Below are 16,946 nucleotides of genomic sequence, written 5' to 3'. Positions count from 1 at the left end.
AAACAGACATTCTTCGATAGGTCAAGCGATCTGTGTCATTTATGCCTGGTAATAAAGATGAAATGTGAGATCTCCTTTGAATAATTTACCACTGTGTAAAAGTGCTAGGGAGGTGTGTGTTAATTTGGGCCCTGAGGGGCCATTAACTTCTATTTCACTGGTAATCATCGAGAAGGAGTCGACACTGACAGCACCGTCCTCTCCTTTATCCTCTCCTCCCCTTCAGGAGCAGGTTCTGGATGCTGTTGCTCTGAAAGCCACGTGCATCTACAACAAGCACTTTCCATGCTGATGAGGAAGAGTGTACGCCAGTAAAGAGCTATTCATCCTCCAGGAGTAAAAATAACACGTTAATGTGGCGGCTCAGAGTCCTTAAGACGCTATAATCACCTGAGGAGTGTAGCTCCCTCATCTTCTCCTCCTCTTCAAAATTTGTCGACATTTTCTCCTCGTCGGAGTCTGACCTATTTGCGTCTCCCTGTGAAGCACAAACACGAGTTCGGAAAAGCTGAGCAACAAGACGGCAACAAGAGAGAGGCATCGCGAGAGACAGCCGGTGGCATTTCAATAACCACAAAGGAATATTAATTAGAGCGCAGCTGCTAGTGATATAATCCACTCAAATAAGGGGGAAAAACAAAACAGCCGAAATGCTCAGGCTGTGAATATCAAATGCAGGCCTCAGATCTACGCCGCCATTATAGCGTCCACAAAAACAGGCCGACGCCGGTGACGGGACTGCATGCAAATGGTCTGACCCCCTCCGGAAGGCCTGCGCCCTGTGATGAGACAACTCTCAGTCCGTCTGGGTTCAAACGCTCCGGAGTGACCCGGCCGAGCTGTGACAGAGCAGAACAGGATCAAAGGCGTGCGGCACGGTGCTATCTGCACAGCGAGGGAGTGTTCACACGTGTGACAGCAGGCTCGGGATCTTTGGAGGCAGTCAGGACCAGTCCTGGCAACCTGCTAGGCGTGTTAAGAGCAAGCCGTGTTTTCTCCTCATCTCCCCCTTTCCTGTGTAGCGCACAGCGATTGCTTATGACAGGCAGGCCCTTGCTGTTGTTTTCAACTGCCAGCGGGTGACTGGACTCAGACAGAAATCATGAGGATTACCTTACCTCTGCTTGAAACCCCTCCACCAGAATAGCCACCAGCAAGTTAAAGAGGACATAATTTCCAAAGGTCATCAAGGCCACAAAGTAGAGAGCAGCCAGCGGGGAGGTGGAGGCCATGCCATTGTAGAGAACCACGTTCCAGTCCTCCTGAGTCAGGATCTGCAAGTCAACAATTGCACTCTCAGTCAAGCGAACCCCTGGGCACTTTCCAGCCATCCTGGAACTGTGTGTCAGTATGGTTTACTGCTGTGGATGGAACACTTGTCTTCTGCACTAACTGAAGCCTCTGTTGTTTTCCAATTGTTTACAATGCCCACATGTTACAGATATCGAGCAGCTCTATCCTCAATAGAGGAGGAACCAATAAATAATACAGTGGCACTTATTGATCGCGAAGAAAGTTAGCGTGAGGAACACGGAACTAGCGCTCACACACAGCTCTAAATGCGTCCGGAACAAGATGAAAACATCACTGCCCAGAGTCTTAACAACAAAACAAAATTTCATTATGTTTACTGCAGACGACTTCATACTGTGTTGTACTGCAACAAGACAAACTAACAGAATACCTGACTAGACTTGGGTAAAATTCAAGAAGGAAATGAGCAATACAGCTAGTTTCCCTCAACTTGCAACTAATATCCTTCATATATACATGTCTGTTTAAACTGCATTTGCACATATTATTTGAGAGTATCTGTTTATTCCTGTGTAAGGTTTTCAGCAGTCTCAATTCAATGTGTTTACGCTTGGCCATGCATAATCACATTTGGGCAAGTAATTATTTGTGTACCCCACCATATGCAAATTTGTGCTAGTCAAGGATTTGATGCTTCTGAGGGAGGGGTTTGGTAGTTCCGGGGTGGGGTTTGGTGTTTTTTATTGGATGGGTCTTATACCTCAGAGAGAAGGGATTGGTTAGCTCTTTGTTCATAGTCTGGACATTTTAATGAACAGCGCTTCTACTGGAGCAGAATTTGATTTCACAAATCACTGAACCCAGCAGTAAGCAGGATTTTTTTAAACGGGAAAAGGCTCTTAGGATCTAGAGAAATCCATCACATTAATAAGCTAAACACGTCTCCATGAATTTAACAAGGCAGATGTATTCTGCGGTTTAAGTCCATTGACTGATAAATCCCAAATTAAACGCAGAGTCTGGGAATCACGGCAAACCTGAGCCTGCATGACCCGCATCATCTTATCGTCATCTCCAGAGTGAACAGAAATCATTTCCGAGCACAAAAAACTATTGCCCCCAATGACCTCATCGTGTTAGTAATATTGAATGACAGGATGTGGTGACCTCTGTGTTTTTCCGCACTGCACGATTTGCCAGTGTGGGCAGAGGAGTAAACATGACGTTAGGTTATCGTCGGTTTTCAGCTGTCTGGAAAGGAGCCAGGCAGGACAGTTACCTGCAGCTGCCATCTGCCTGAAAACCACCAGCTCATCTACATCCAGGCCTATCCCCGCTGTTGCTATGGAGACTGCCAGCTCCAGCTAACAAGCGTTTTCACATGGCTGGTGTGAGAGGGAGCGCAGCGGTTCCCCCCCCCCCCCTTTTACCTCCCAGGGATGGTGAAGGCGATAATTTTTGCAGCGTCCCACACCTCTGGACAGTGCGGCTATCGACTCTCGGGCTGCCTGTCACCTCTGCCTACAGCAAGCCCAGACTCATTACAGCTTCTAATCTTACCTGAAAGACAGTGACGATCGCCCACAGCAAGGAGTCAAAGTTCTTCCTGTCCGGCACGGTGTCTCCATTCTCCATCCTCACGCTGAACTTGCATCCGAACAGGTGCATTCCCAAAATACTAGGAACAGCAAACAAAAATCAGTTTTATTTTTAAGGTAACTTTACTTGTTACATATGTATATATATATTTATAATAGATGCATACATTCATCACTGAATACGAAATACTTCTCCTCTCAAATATTACTCTGCAAATGTTACTCTGCCCATGTTCAAATTCACAAATATAAGTCAGCTTTCCTGGTGGCAGATACATGTGGTTGCTTTATTCACTTCACAAGTTTCAGCTGAAGGTCTGTAAATCAACTGAAAAGCCATCTTCTCCTCACTGCCGCGAGAACAGCAGTGCGTCTGAATCAGGGCTGCGGCGTTGTTAGCACGGCTTGCACAACGGACCTGAAGATGAAGATGAAGAGCATGAGGAGCATGCAGAAGGTGGCCACGTTGTCCATGGTCTTCATCAGCACCACCAGCTGCCTGCGCAGCGCCGGCAGGAAGCGCACCAGCTTGAGCACACGCAGCAGGCGGAACGTCCGCAGCACCGACAGGCCCCCGTCTGACTGGCCGATGATCTCCCACACGCTGCGGGGGGGACAGCACACGGCAGTCAGGCTCACGCCGACAGGAGTGACTGACACTTTTTCAGTCTTGTATGCCCCATGCAGAAGAGAGAGCTCCGTGACTGGGATTTGAACTTTTTTCAACAATAGACACAGGTTAGGAACATGCCTCCCCAATCACTAACATTTGATAAGAAGTCGAAAATATAGGCAAATACATATAAATACAGACAAATACACTGGTAAAGATAAGCACAGGACAAATCCATTGTCTCGGCAGGTGAAACAGGAGAGTTCCAATCTCGCACCAAAGTGATAAAACATCACTGTGTAACAATGACTTTCTAACTCTCAAGATGTTACAATATTAGGTCATTGGACAAAGCTCACGCATAAATCATTGGTAATTTTGAAAACCGTGCTTGTGCTTGTGAACAGAGGAGATGATTTCACATCTCTTGATTCAAGTGACTATTTTCTCAAGGCTTCCAGCAGTGATCTAACTGTTGTTTTGCTACTAGCTCACAGATGGGAGTCCCAGTAGACCTGTCTCATAAAGCCCTAACACAGATTGTAGGGACAGCAAGAGAAAGAAAGAGATAGAGTGAAAGAAAGAAAGAGACACAATGAAAACATTTTCTGCTTTTTACTCTACTAGTTATATGGTTCTTTCATAATAATTTTCATTTGTGTATGTTGTTAATTGTGTACCTTTTATGTGTATTCATGTGTTCAAGGGGAGGGAGAGTTGATCTTATACATTCATGGACTATGACGTTTTGACAATAGGGACAACTCCTGTACTGCTAATAAAGTCAGTCCGAATTCTTGAAATAGAGAAAGAACGAGAGAGAGAACCTGATGACAACAATGATTCCGTCGAAGATGTTGTAGGGGTTCTTGATGTAACCAAAGAGGCCAAAGGCGAGCAGCTTGAGTAGCATCTCCAGGGCGAACATGCTGGTGAAGACGATGTTACTGATCTCCAGGACATCCGTCAGCTCCTCAGGCTGGTGGGGGGGGGGGGGGGGGGGGGGGGGGGTTATAACAACAGACACAGCACTCACAATGTGCCAGACCACCTCTCATCAATCACTGAACATCTGCCCACTCTTCCGCTCTGCAGAGACCTCTTTAATGAAGGAGGCTCCTTTGAGCTTTAACTGAGCAAAATCAAAATGAACAAAATTTTAACAGGCCTTAGGTCTGGGACTACCCAGCGTAGTAGTCACAATGATGATCATTGTCCTGTTGTCTCCTTATGTAATAACAAGTAAGTTGTTTTTAAGGTGTCAGTATTACCTTACCAGTTTGGACAGGTAAAAACAATGCCCGCAGAAGTGAACCGAAAGGTTTGTAGCAGCACCTCAAAACTCAATAGAGTTCCATCGTTAATGAAGGTCCAGAGGCACTACTGGAACTGATTAATCAAGGGCCATGACAGGTCCAAGGATTTCCTCTCCACTCTCTAATTAAGAAAGACCTTGTGCGCACACACATCCAACAAAATATTTCAACAGTGCTGTGAACAAAGCTGGAAATTACTACCCTTTTATATTCCTGTAAAAATCAATGGGCAAATTTCAAAGATGCTATATACCACCTATTATGGTACTTAATGGTGAACAAGCAATGATTACCACACCTATAATTTATATCATTTCAGATTGATTGTGATCCAGAAAGGACTGGATTAAAAAGACTTTGATACACATTGACATAGAAGTACTTATAAATGATAATATTACACTTTGAGTAGCCATTTTGACCAGACAAGTCATTTTTGAGGCTATATCTATTGCAAGAAAACAATTTCAATGTGAATTTTCTCACTGATGGCCACAAAAATGTGCTTACAGTTAACAATATACCAAATAAATGAGGTGCTGAATTGTGCAGAAGCAGGTAAGTACACTTCTCTTTTTATTCCTCTTTCTACCATAGACACACACTGTTATTGCTATAGATATCACCTGAACCTCCCCAACAGAAGGGAGCAAGTGATGACTGCCCTAAAATGTCACCAGCAGGGGGCTCTGTGTCTTTGTCAAAGCACTGGACATTAGCAAACTCATAACTGGTAGAGAGTCCTAGTTTTCTTCCGCTGTCAACTAATCTGCCAAGATACTGCATTGCTGCAGGATTCTGCTGCACAGTGCTTACGGACTTGCAAACTCACACGCACACACCTTGCCACAATATATAAACTACTTTATTTGCTTCACCTGGGAACACAGCATATTTATAAGCTGTTTTTGGCCCTGTGGACAGTTTTAAGAAGCTTGACGGAGTCTCCGAGATCAAACCCTGACAGGCCAGCCACCACGGGCATGAGCACAGAACGGTATGCTTCTCTCCTCAATCCCCAGCATCGAGGCTGAACAGCCTCAACAGCAGATTACGACCCAGGAGACACATGAAGCACATGCCAAGCTCCCATCGTGCTATCGGTCATGCCTGTAGACTGGCCTTCCCAAAGGCCCCTGCTCCTGTCGATACTGAGTAAAAAATGAAAAGGTCAAGTGAGCAGATCTGCTGGCATGTATGCGCAACTCACTGGCTCCGTTCTTGAGGTGCGATGCGGTGCGGTGCGGTGCAACGTGGCCATCAGCCACAGGAATCAGCACATCATCAGCTGATGGGGGAGACTAGAGGCACAGGGACTGTAGGTGTTCCAGCAAACAGTCCTTCAGTCTTCAGTTCACACATTCAGACTGCACACAATCAGCTGGGCTACTGTTAGGGTTACCAAGCTACTGCTCGTAGAACTGAGAGAGAAGTTGCCCGTCTTTCTGGTACAGCATATTGTCATGACTTTCTGACAAAATCCAAAGCTGTATCAAGCTATCCAAGCTGTATCATGTCCTCTTCAAAGGTCATCTGAGAAAAAGGCAAACATTTACTTGTAACAAATAATTTGGCGTGATATAAACATATGAAAGGTCCTTTATTTAGGTCTGTGTATCACTATGACAGAAAGTAATGTTTGTGGTAACCACAGTGGTAAATAATACTGGTGTGCTTTCCACTAATTTCTCCAGCACATTCACAACCTTTGTGAACACTTTATTACCTAATACTCCAAAACAGAGCTGCTTTTCAGTACCACTCAGGCAGCAATTACTTTCATTATATGGTCCAGTACGCTGAAGAACAGCACTATGGCGCTGATATCAGAGAGTACCCCTCCAGCCTTCAGGCACGGCACCGTGGTACACCCCTCTCCCTGTGCCATCTAGCCTTGTGGTGAGCTGTAGTAAAGGGGGGGTAAAGCCACTTGTGGGGGGGGTTACCATGTCTGTCGTGAAAAAGAGATCACTCTTTCTCAGTGCTCCAGAGGGAGGGGAGCACTATAAATCCCAGTGTACAACTTCATTGATGCCGTCTCCTGCTCATAATCTACAGACAGCCAGCTATAAACTTTTGTGCACATTTATTGCACGTTCGACGGATTATTTAATGCCAGCCACTGCTGCGTTTATGTAATACAATTCACAAATCACTGCAGGTGTTAAAATCCAATTTACTGTGTGATATGTTTATATTGGGTAATGATTTTGTTTTTTTTTTCTTTCTATCAGGAGTACTGTATTATGCAAATGTATCCTCTGGCAGAGGCAGGATGCAGAGCATGGTTTATTAGCAAAGAAAGTTATACTGGTGGGAGGATAAATACGCTAATGCACGTACGCACACAAACGCATGCGCGTGCACACGGACACGCATACACACACACACACACACACACATACACACACACACAGGCGATCTTTGGCAAGGTCGCTGTATTTGGAATATGCTTTATGCACCCGGGGCAAGGTCATCTCTGAACAGCTCTAATAACCATGGAGAGTAAGAAAGGCGACAAGGGAGAGAATTTTGAACAATGCCAGACAATTCCTTGAGTCACCGAGAGAGAAACAAAGGAGAGACGTAAGTCAGGGATGAGCTGGTGGAGACTGGGGATTGGTGGGGGGGGTGCACTCCCTGGGCGGTAGGGTCCATTTCTCCATTCCTCCCCTAAGCTCTCTGTCTCTCTCCACACGGGGTGCCTGGGCTTAGGCCTGGCATGCAGCAGCTCCTCAGCGTGTTCCCTGTTCCAGTGCCAGGGCACAGCCTTTGGTCCCTCTGCTGCCACACAGACCCAGTAATAGGATGGAAATGCAATGCTGCCGCTAGGTGCAAGGTGCTGCATTTTACCGATGCAATAACAGCGCGCGGCCATCTCCTAATTCAAAATCAATCTCGGCCTCGCAGCCTGTCTTTGGCCCTTGCGCGACATCCTATTGTTTATTGAAACAGGATCAATGTGGCGTCTGCTGATGCTCTCCAACTCCCGGTTAATCCGATTACCTTTCTGATCGACTTCAAAGATCCAGTAAAGCAGTGACTATTTTTTTTAAACCAGCAACAAGCCCTTTGCACAGAGGTTACAGTACACAAATCGATAGTGAGTCTCACTTCATTAAACATTCGCCCTTTCCGTGTGCATTCTCATTGCCATTGCTCTATAATGAGGTTTAGGAAAATGTAGCATTTTAGCAATCATGATCGCTTTTTATGATGAAAATGTTCAGAGGAGCTTTAGTAAGTAAAAGAAAAATCTGAATTAATTCTTTAAGCTAATTCTTTTAATCTACTTGTCACAATACTTGCACATTACGTTACAGGTCTACATGTTTAAATGTAATAGGTTAGATGTGTTAGGAATGACAGGCATTTATAAGCAGGGAGATTCACTGCAGTGTATGCCATCTTTCTGTGGCAGAGAGAACACCTGACACAGAGGAATATTCTTTAGGGAGCATGTCACTTTCTAGCTGCTGGTATTTTGCTGGCAGGCACAATGCTGTGACATCGTTCCTGTGAGTGAGTGTGTGAGGAGCTCCTCTGAGCGCTACCCAAAGCCGGGCAGAGGAGAAGGTCACATTGAATCTATTGCCCAATTGTTGCAAAGCATTCCCACAAGAGTCCCGCCTGTGCTGTGGTGCGATGCTCAGAGTGGGGAAACCACCGCCTATCTGGTCATTTTTATCAGCACCAGAAGGGAGGTAATGCAGACTCACCATCAATGTTCGGTCAAGATAAACAAACAGGCTAACACAACTCCTGCGCTACAATACAACAAAGACACTTGAGAAACAATCAGTAAGAAGCAGCATCAGTGATGAATGAGAATATTTCTGAGTCTGAATCACTTGCGTGAGTGAATATGAAAAAAAAAACAAGCAAAAAATAAGAATACACATCTATTTATTAGACATTTATGTTTATTTAGTTGTGGAACCAGGATTGCAATGTCCATTTTGCAAATACATGTGCACATTGCAGTCCTGGTTCCACAACTAAATAAATTCATCAATCCTTTTATACAAATATTCATTTTCCCAATTTCCTACAATTTCCCTAATTTCTATGATTTCCTGATTTATTAAAATTGCTGTCTTTAGACATACATTTAAAGGAAACATTTTTAACTCTTGAAACACTATCATTCAGTTTATGAGGATTGTAGCCTCGGTTCTTGCTATAGGGACAAAACACGAAATGAGCAGAAAGAGTATGAAGACACAGGGAGGAATGGCGAGGTGAGTTCCTGTTTCTTTTTCCCTTTGTCTTTTGCAGAAGAAAAATACTGTAAAGAGGCCTTTCTATCTGCAAAACTGAGAGAGGAGGTGGGGGTGGTCACATGAACTCACCGCATCTAATGCTGCAGGCCAGCCGGTTTCTCAGCCTGCTCGATGCAGTCAGAGATGGGGGGGAACAAGAGGCCTGGGCCGCATTCTGAAGCACTGCGGTTTCTATGGTGAAGTTATCCGCCGCAGTGTGTAGAACTGAAGAAGTTTTTGATTGAGCCCCCTGAGCTGAGAGTGGTTCAAGCCAGCCGGAAAATAAAGTAAACGTTTACTCAGCATGTATCTTTCCCTGGCAACAATGTGGGTTTTCAGAAGAACAGGATACACAAATTGTGCAACAGCATTAGGGTACCTCCACCTAACTCCAGGACTGAAACAAGAACGCACATGAAAATGGAGTAAAATTTAAACATGAACTGGTCAGCAAAAATTTGCCATCTCCCATCCCCCTCACATTTTAACACAGACATAAACAATCCCTCAAGTGAATGATTTCTCCTGGCAGGAGTACAACTGCAGAGAATGCAGAGGCTTCTTTCAACCCGCTCCTCACGACAGACAAACTGGACCCGAGCACGCGTGGGCCGCGACCTCATCGGACAGCTACTCGTTCATGAAGCTGTCTCCTCCCCCTCATGGACAGGCAACTTTCATTTTCACCTCTTGCCTCTTGTTGACACGTGCCACCGTCACCTGACGGATCCCTACACAACCGCGTCTGTTCTGAGCGGTGGGGTGTTGATTAAAAACTGTGAAGCACGGGATTCTGATGCATATCTGAACGCGGACCTGCGCTGTCACAGCTCTGACTTTTTAATTAATCTTTAATCTTGTACCAACATGATTCCATTTCTACCTTGTGATTAATAGGAGGAAATGAACGAGAGGCGAAAGGACCACCAGCCCCACATTTGTCATGACCATCACCTGAACACGCAGAGAACATTACTTAAATATGTTCCTCCTCAGCACCACATAAATTACTACTAATGCTGCAAGTACATTGCACAGCCAAGCGCATTACCCCCCCAAGAGATGATAATCACAACTTCGGAGGCTTGTTGATACTTTTTCTTTACTCCCATTTACAGCAGCTTTGTATGTAATTGGTTGATAAAGACCATTAAAGGAGCATTGTGGAAAATTTATGTTTCACCTTGTCTAATGCTGTTTTTTCCATTATCTAACAAGTTGTGTGCAAACAGTAACACATAAATGTTTACTGGTTGTGTCTTTGCAAAAAATGTCAACAGGAACAACAACATAATTAATGTAATATACTACACTACTTGGTGGCTGGTGGTTTGCAAGCACATGCAAAATCACACGTATGCACACACTTGCAAACATACCACATACACACACACACACACACACACGCACATGCACACCCACACACACACACACACACACACACACACACACACACACACACACACAGACTCCTGTGGATCCTCTTTTGCCGCAGCCTCCAGCATGTGGCAAGAGAGGAAGGCCAGCATTCCACAGCTGTGGGAGATCCCAGCCTCTCTTAAAATAACAGTGGCAGCTCCATGTCCGTGAGCCTGAGATGCTCCTGCTCAAGTCATTATGCATTTTTATACTCTGACGCATAGAGAAAATAACACTTTGTGCATATTTTAGCCCATTAATCTTGTTCTCTATTCCTACAGCAACTCACCCTTTAACACTTAATTTCAGCAGTGACCTTTGCACTGTTGATGGACAGACACCCTGGCCTTCTGCCAGTTGTCAGTTCAATACATGCCTTCTTTTTTCCCCTAAGGATATCATTAAGTAATTGCTCTGCTGTCTTAGACACTTTTGTAGGTCTATCAGTCCTGGGTTTGATAATTACAGATTATTACACCTTGAAAATTGAGTGATGAAAGTAATTTCTGTCAATGTGAAACACAAATCTATAGCAATCTTCTTATCCATATGTGATGTATGCATCCATGCATTGCAACCCTTGGGTGTGCAAAACTTGCACAGTGGAGGTAAACCCTGCATGGAGTGGGGAGAGGAGGGGTGTTCTATATAATGAGGACAGGTCTTCAAAGTTGAGCTTTCCTGCGTTAGAGTTTAATGGCATTTCTTGTTGCAGTCTTGCTTGATTAGCTGCATTGTTCTATGTACAAGCCTCATCTCTGATTGCCCGCCACCATTTCATCACAAAGCCCACAAGGCACCGCTCCTGTGCTTCACCGCTCCAGTTCGTTCACAGCACCCCACTCAAATTCATTTTGAGATGTTCTCCTGTGCTGTTCTACTCTCTGAATAAATGCTGAATTTAGCAAAACTGCAATTTATACAATCACAATCCTGATGCCTAATACAGCCATAGCATTTTTGTAATTTTTTGCATGAACTGAGAACGTGACATCCACAAAAGCAGAAAGTCCTCCGCCTCCACAAGATGAGCTCTGACATCTGATGTGGAAAACCCCATTTTAAAATCTCTCAAGGCCGTCTGTAATAGATGCAGAATCCAGGGGAGGTACTGTCCTGACAAGAACCATGCCTTGAATAATAAAACAAGGCACTCTTTTAGCCCAATAAGGCACTGTTTTTCCTCTTGACAACTGGTAAACGAAAAAAAAAAAACTCAGATCTACTAATAAAGCACACCACAATTATAGTCAGAGGAAGTCAGCAATAATTTTATAAACAGGAGGAGTAAAGGGTTCTGTGCCAGACCTTTTTCAGACAGAGCCCAGATATGTGGCACATTTTCTTTCAGAAAAGCATAACCTTTGGTTTCCATTCATTACTCTGCACAACTCTTCAGATTACTCTTCAATCCACTATACATTCCTACATATTCCTATGAATACCCTTCCTGATGTCACTGTCATAGAGCTTATGTTATCTCACAACTATATCATGGGAATAAAGCTGATTAAGAACATAAATCATGGCTCCCATGATCAGCTAATCTGAGAATACCAAATCAAGCTCAACAATGACAAAGGTACTCCAAAACAGGCAACCAGATCATGCATGAGAACGTAAACCAGCTGCCCTCACCTGCTCGTGGTACTCAATGCCCATGCTCAAGGTGTTGATCAGAATGGCAATCATAATCCCACGGTTGAAGTACTTGCTCTCCACAATCCGTTTCAGCTTGTCCCTGAAGTTGTCCCAGAAGCGGGCCACGTGGTTCCTCTCCTTGGGCTTCCTGTGGCGGCGCGACCGCTCAGCCTTGCCCTCTGCCGCATGACGCACATCCCTGGTGAACTCGTACACGCCATCGGCCTCTGAGCCAGCGCTGTCCGAGTCGCTCAGCTCCTGATCGGGGTTCTCCAGCGCCCTGGCGCAGTAGGGGCAGTTCATCAGCTCGCAGGACAGCCGGCTGGGCACCGCCCCCGCTATCTGGAACGGCAATCCAACCCCCGAGAGGTGACCAGAACCCCGGCACACACCTGCAGAAATAGGAGACAGAAAATGTAAGGCTAGCAAGACATTTCAAGCTGGGACAGCATTTCAGGATAGGAGACGATTTGGGGCAGGGAGAGTACTTCAGGTTTTGAGAAATTTTAGGGGCAGGAGAACATTTCATGCTAGTAGAAAGTTGAGGGCTGGCAGACCATTTCCGGACAAGAAAAACATTTTAGTTACGTGAAAGTTAAGTTTCAGTCTGAGAGAACATTTCAGGCTAGGAATAAGTTTAGGTCTTGGGGAGCATTTCTGGCTAAAATAAAGTCTTAGGTTGGCAGAAAGTTTGTCTGATAGAGACCAGAATAAAGTTTGAGGTTAGGGGAAAGGTTTAGTGTGGGACCTCTTGGGCAATGCTCTCACACCCATCTCCCCCCCCCCCCCCCCCCATTTCCTGTGAGTCTCAGGTTGGACCCTTTCCAAGGTGGTTCTCACGGGCAATCGATAAGTGCAGATGCTGTTTCTACCATCATCGCTCCGTTTATGTGCCTCCCCACCCCATATGTGCTATGCACTTCATTTTAGCACCTCGTTTCATTGTGCCAATTGGTGCAGCTGTCCACTTCTTCATTTAACACATTTTCCATAAAGTAAATCATACCCTGAGACCTCCTTCACCATCTTGTAATGAGTTCAAGTGTAGGAGATTCCAGTAATAAAATAAGATTCACTCCTGGCATAGACTGCATGCAGGGAGAGTAAAACAATCCTCTCTCTATAATTTCTCCCCTATGACAGGAATTAGGACTCTTCCTTGGATGTTCCAATGCTGAAATATTACAAAGCCAGTCGGCAGATGAAAGAATTATTGGCCTACTGATATGCAAATGAAGAGTACTGCAATAAACAAGCAGAGAAATAATTGAGGATTTCCAGCCAAGTTGTGTATTTACCAATATCCCTGGAATGAATAAATCTTGAGAGGATTGACTGGATCCAGATACAGTATCTTACATGGAATATAATAAGTCTGCTGTTGCTTCAGTTCTTTGATGCTCAGTTCTTACCTTTGAAATCAAGCTGCACTATTCTAGGACATTTATCAGATGCCTTTGAAAATACACTCACACAAAACTGTCCTTATTTTAATTAAACAAATTTTTACTTGAACCAATAGTGGAAGAATGAAATGTCCTACAAACATGCTCATATTGTGACGTTGGCTTTATATTGCTTTCAAATTTCTCTCTGAATAAATTTAAAATTACTGGAGGTAATGAGTGCCACATCATTCCACTAGGGACTCCATTAATGAGTTTCGGAGTCGAGGCAGGAAGCTTCTGTCACATGACTTCAGCTATGCTTAAGAACCCGGTCTGGCCCCGAATTTTCAGAGCCTGCTGGGAACTGTGTCAGCCCTGCACAAAAGGAGGTTGGCGCTTACCGTGCTCCCCCACAAACTGCTGCAGTTTGCTGTAGGGGTCCATGCCGCCAAGGCTTGCGGAGCCTCTGCCCAGATTCAAGGCGTGGGCAGCCGCCTTCTTGCCCTTGCCCCGGGTGTTGGTGCTGGTGCAGTTGCAGATGACAGAGGGCATGATGGTGGGATAGTTTGTGCCTCCATTGAGCCCTCCCAGCAGCCGCACACTCCCTGACATGCCGGAAGACTTGCGCCGGACCTGGTGGCCCTGAAAGTGGCAGTCGGCGTGGTAGACGCTGTGCACCGACTGGGCCGCGGGGGAGGGGCCCTGGAGGCTGGCCACGGGAGAGGCCAGCATGAGCTGGGCCCCGGGACTCACGGTTTTCATCTCCACCGAGTCGCAGATCTCCGAGCTGCTCGGGTCGGCGCAGGGGCTGCCGTTGCTGATGTGGTAGTGGTGGTGGTGGTGATGGTGGTGGTGGTGGATGAGGTGGTGGATGGAGCGGATCCGCCGCTTGCTGCCCCACCGCCGGCCGTGGCCGTTGGAGCCCCCGGCACCGACCCCGCCGATGCTGTTGGGGTTGACCTTCTTCCTGCGCTTGTTCTGCCACCTGTTGTAGAGGCGCGACATCCGGCGCTTCACCTTGCGGTACAGGTGGCTGATATACTTCAGCATCTCCTCGTAGCAGCTGCCCGGCTCCGAGAAGCTGGCCAGCGTGCTGTCGTTGGAGAGGTAGCGCGCCCGCTGCTCCTGCATCAGCTGGTTCTCCCGCTGCTTGGTCTCGGAGAACTGGGTCGCGATGACAACCAGGCACAGGTTGATCATGAAGAAGGAGCCCACCTGCAGGGACACAGGCACAGCCCAGTATTACAAACGTTCCACAATCCAACAAGCCTCTTGCATTCCATGTCGTGCTGGACTTCAGTAGAAGTCTTGAAAGCCCACAGAACCACACGTGTTCCTTCGAAGGCAGGGCATCGACTGTACCCTACACCACTGCACTTTTTACTGCTCTAAATCGCAAAGGTTTCTTGTTTATAGGATTTGTACTAGACCTCCACAGTGCGCACATCATTATAGTCAGTATTTATAAAAGGTCACACAGTTGGAGAGCAGAGTGCACCACTTGATTTTGTACCGGGATTACACTGTTCAGAAAAAAACAAAGCAGTACAACAGTGCAATAACTCCTGCAAAGCAGTATCAAAAGCCTGATAGGAAATCATTATAAGATAAAGCATACTTACTATAATGAGAAATATAAAATATATAAAATTGTAAAAGGAATGTGCATCCATAACATAATACATGATGTCCACCCATCCTTCCAGAGTGATCACCTGTAAAAAACAAAAAAAAAAAAAACAAGTTAGAAAAAAATGAAACCACCGATCGATGCTTCCCTGTATTCCTCCAGGTATGGAAATCTTCATTCCAGGCCTTCTAAAGAACGGCACTGATCTCCATCTAAGAACAGCCCCATTAGCGTTGGCCAGAGGAAGGCCCATAAGCAGACACTAAGCCTATCCCTTTATAAACACTCATCCTTCACCGCGTGCTCTGCAGACAGTTGGCAGCTCTAATGGTGCATCCAACTCCTGTGGAAAACTATGGAGGACTATGAAGCCTCTGAAGTCCTTTCATGTTGTTGCTTTTTTCAGAAGTCAATGTAATCCGCAAACATAAAAGCAGAAACCTATAGGTGGGGGCCAGCAACCTTGGATGAAATTCTCCTCAATTATTTTAGTTAGTTATTCAATAATGCAGTGAAAATGAGAGGCCTACAGTTTAAGTGTCCTTCACATCATTCTGTTGAACCAAAATACCTTTTATACCTATCAATAAAATAAAGCATATGACTCACAGAGAAAGGGAAACAGAGCGCTTTCCAATGCCGTGCATTAGCAAATTCAGTTCAGAATTAATTTAATGGCATTGAATCAGGGAGGGAATGCTACCGATTCTTCATAGAGAGAAAATATGATGGTTCTGGAGCAGCACCAATGTGGTGTAGGGGAAATATCCGGAGGATTCAATTACAGTGATTGACAGCTTCCTTCTGGGGAGCGCCCCCACCTACTCCCTGCTGTGAGGCCGGCTCAGGATGATGTGGCACAGAATGTACTGCCACCTGTCACACTGTGGCTGCATGTCACTGCCCTGGGGCCACTTGTACCCTCTCCACCACTGTCCAGCAGGCAGGCCTATACCCACTCAGGTAAATCTCCTGCGGTCTGAAGCCACTCACATACTGCATGCAAAGCTTGTTGGGCCCAGATACTGCCCTGTTTTCCTGAAGTCCCAATGCCTGATGGGTTCAGTCATATTCATCAAGGAGTGACCGCAGGTTATTTTAACAGGTTTGTCAGGTCAAAAGCCTGCTGAGTTCTATGGTGAGTCATGCTACATCTGTGAAATTGTAACTGTCTAAAAAAAAGTAAAAGCAGAGTTTAAAATATCTATTTTCTATCACATCGCTTTGGATGCTTCAATCCATCACAAGTGTGCTTCACTGTCTTTTTAATCGCTGCTGATTTATGAAGAACACACCATGTCCAAGGTTGGATGTCAATAGAGACATTGCTGTTGTTAAATGCTGCTTCAGACAATGTCACTAGGTCAGCCAGCAACAGCATAATCTAATCAAAAGGCTCTCCAATATGATAACCGAGAGGACACCAAGCTATTACATATAGTAATCTGTACAGTAACATCATATCTCGTTGCATAAGTGCATGATGAATCATACTCTCAAAGACAAACTCATCTGTCGTCAATGAAGCCTGATGTACTCGTGCCCTCTGTGCTGACAATTCCATTTGTTTTGTTTGTAAAAACACGTACATCAAAATGCAAAATAAAACAGTAGATAAACAAATAGCTTTTAAGAATTGAAAAAAAAAATATTTCACCGTTATCTGCTATCAATTATTAGAGTAACAGAATTAAGCATGGTGCACTGTTGTGATGGTTTTGCACTGAAGTGGCAGTGCGTGAGCGCCAGGTCGAACATGTCAGGTCCAGGTGGAACTGTTAATCCTCTCAATCAGCAGTCGAATGTGATTAGGGCCGGCTTTGAT

At 45.3% G+C, this 16,946-nt stretch overlaps 1 protein-coding gene across 1 annotated transcript in view; it reads right to left on the bottom strand.

Moving 5' to 3' along the window:
* cacna1hb (calcium channel, voltage-dependent, T type, alpha 1H subunit b) overlaps nucleotides 1-16,946 on the bottom strand; it is a 93,380-nt gene that overhangs the window by 17,530 nt on the left and 58,904 nt on the right. Inside the window, exons 7-14 of the mRNA XM_036527269.1 lie at nucleotides 15,114-15,206; nucleotides 13,893-14,706; nucleotides 12,101-12,495; nucleotides 4,293-4,444; nucleotides 3,271-3,456; nucleotides 2,815-2,932; nucleotides 1,119-1,274; nucleotides 391-478 (exon numbers count right to left, since the gene is read on the bottom strand). Of these exons, the coding sequence (XP_036383162.1) occupies nucleotides 391-478; nucleotides 1,119-1,274; nucleotides 2,815-2,932; nucleotides 3,271-3,456; nucleotides 4,293-4,444; nucleotides 12,101-12,495; nucleotides 13,893-14,706; nucleotides 15,114-15,206 (2,002 nt within the window). The remainder of the gene's footprint in view (nucleotides 1-390; nucleotides 479-1,118; nucleotides 1,275-2,814; nucleotides 2,933-3,270; nucleotides 3,457-4,292; nucleotides 4,445-12,100; nucleotides 12,496-13,892; nucleotides 14,707-15,113; nucleotides 15,207-16,946) is intronic.

The sequence above is a fragment of the Megalops cyprinoides genome, chromosome 1, assembly GCF_013368585.1.
Source record: "Megalops cyprinoides isolate fMegCyp1 chromosome 1, fMegCyp1.pri, whole genome shotgun sequence".
In the NCBI taxonomy this organism is placed as follows: Eukaryota; Metazoa; Chordata; class Actinopteri; order Elopiformes; family Megalopidae; genus Megalops; species Megalops cyprinoides.
The sequence above is the reverse complement of the archived record's forward strand: the minus strand, read 5'-3'. Positions and strand labels throughout refer to the sequence as shown.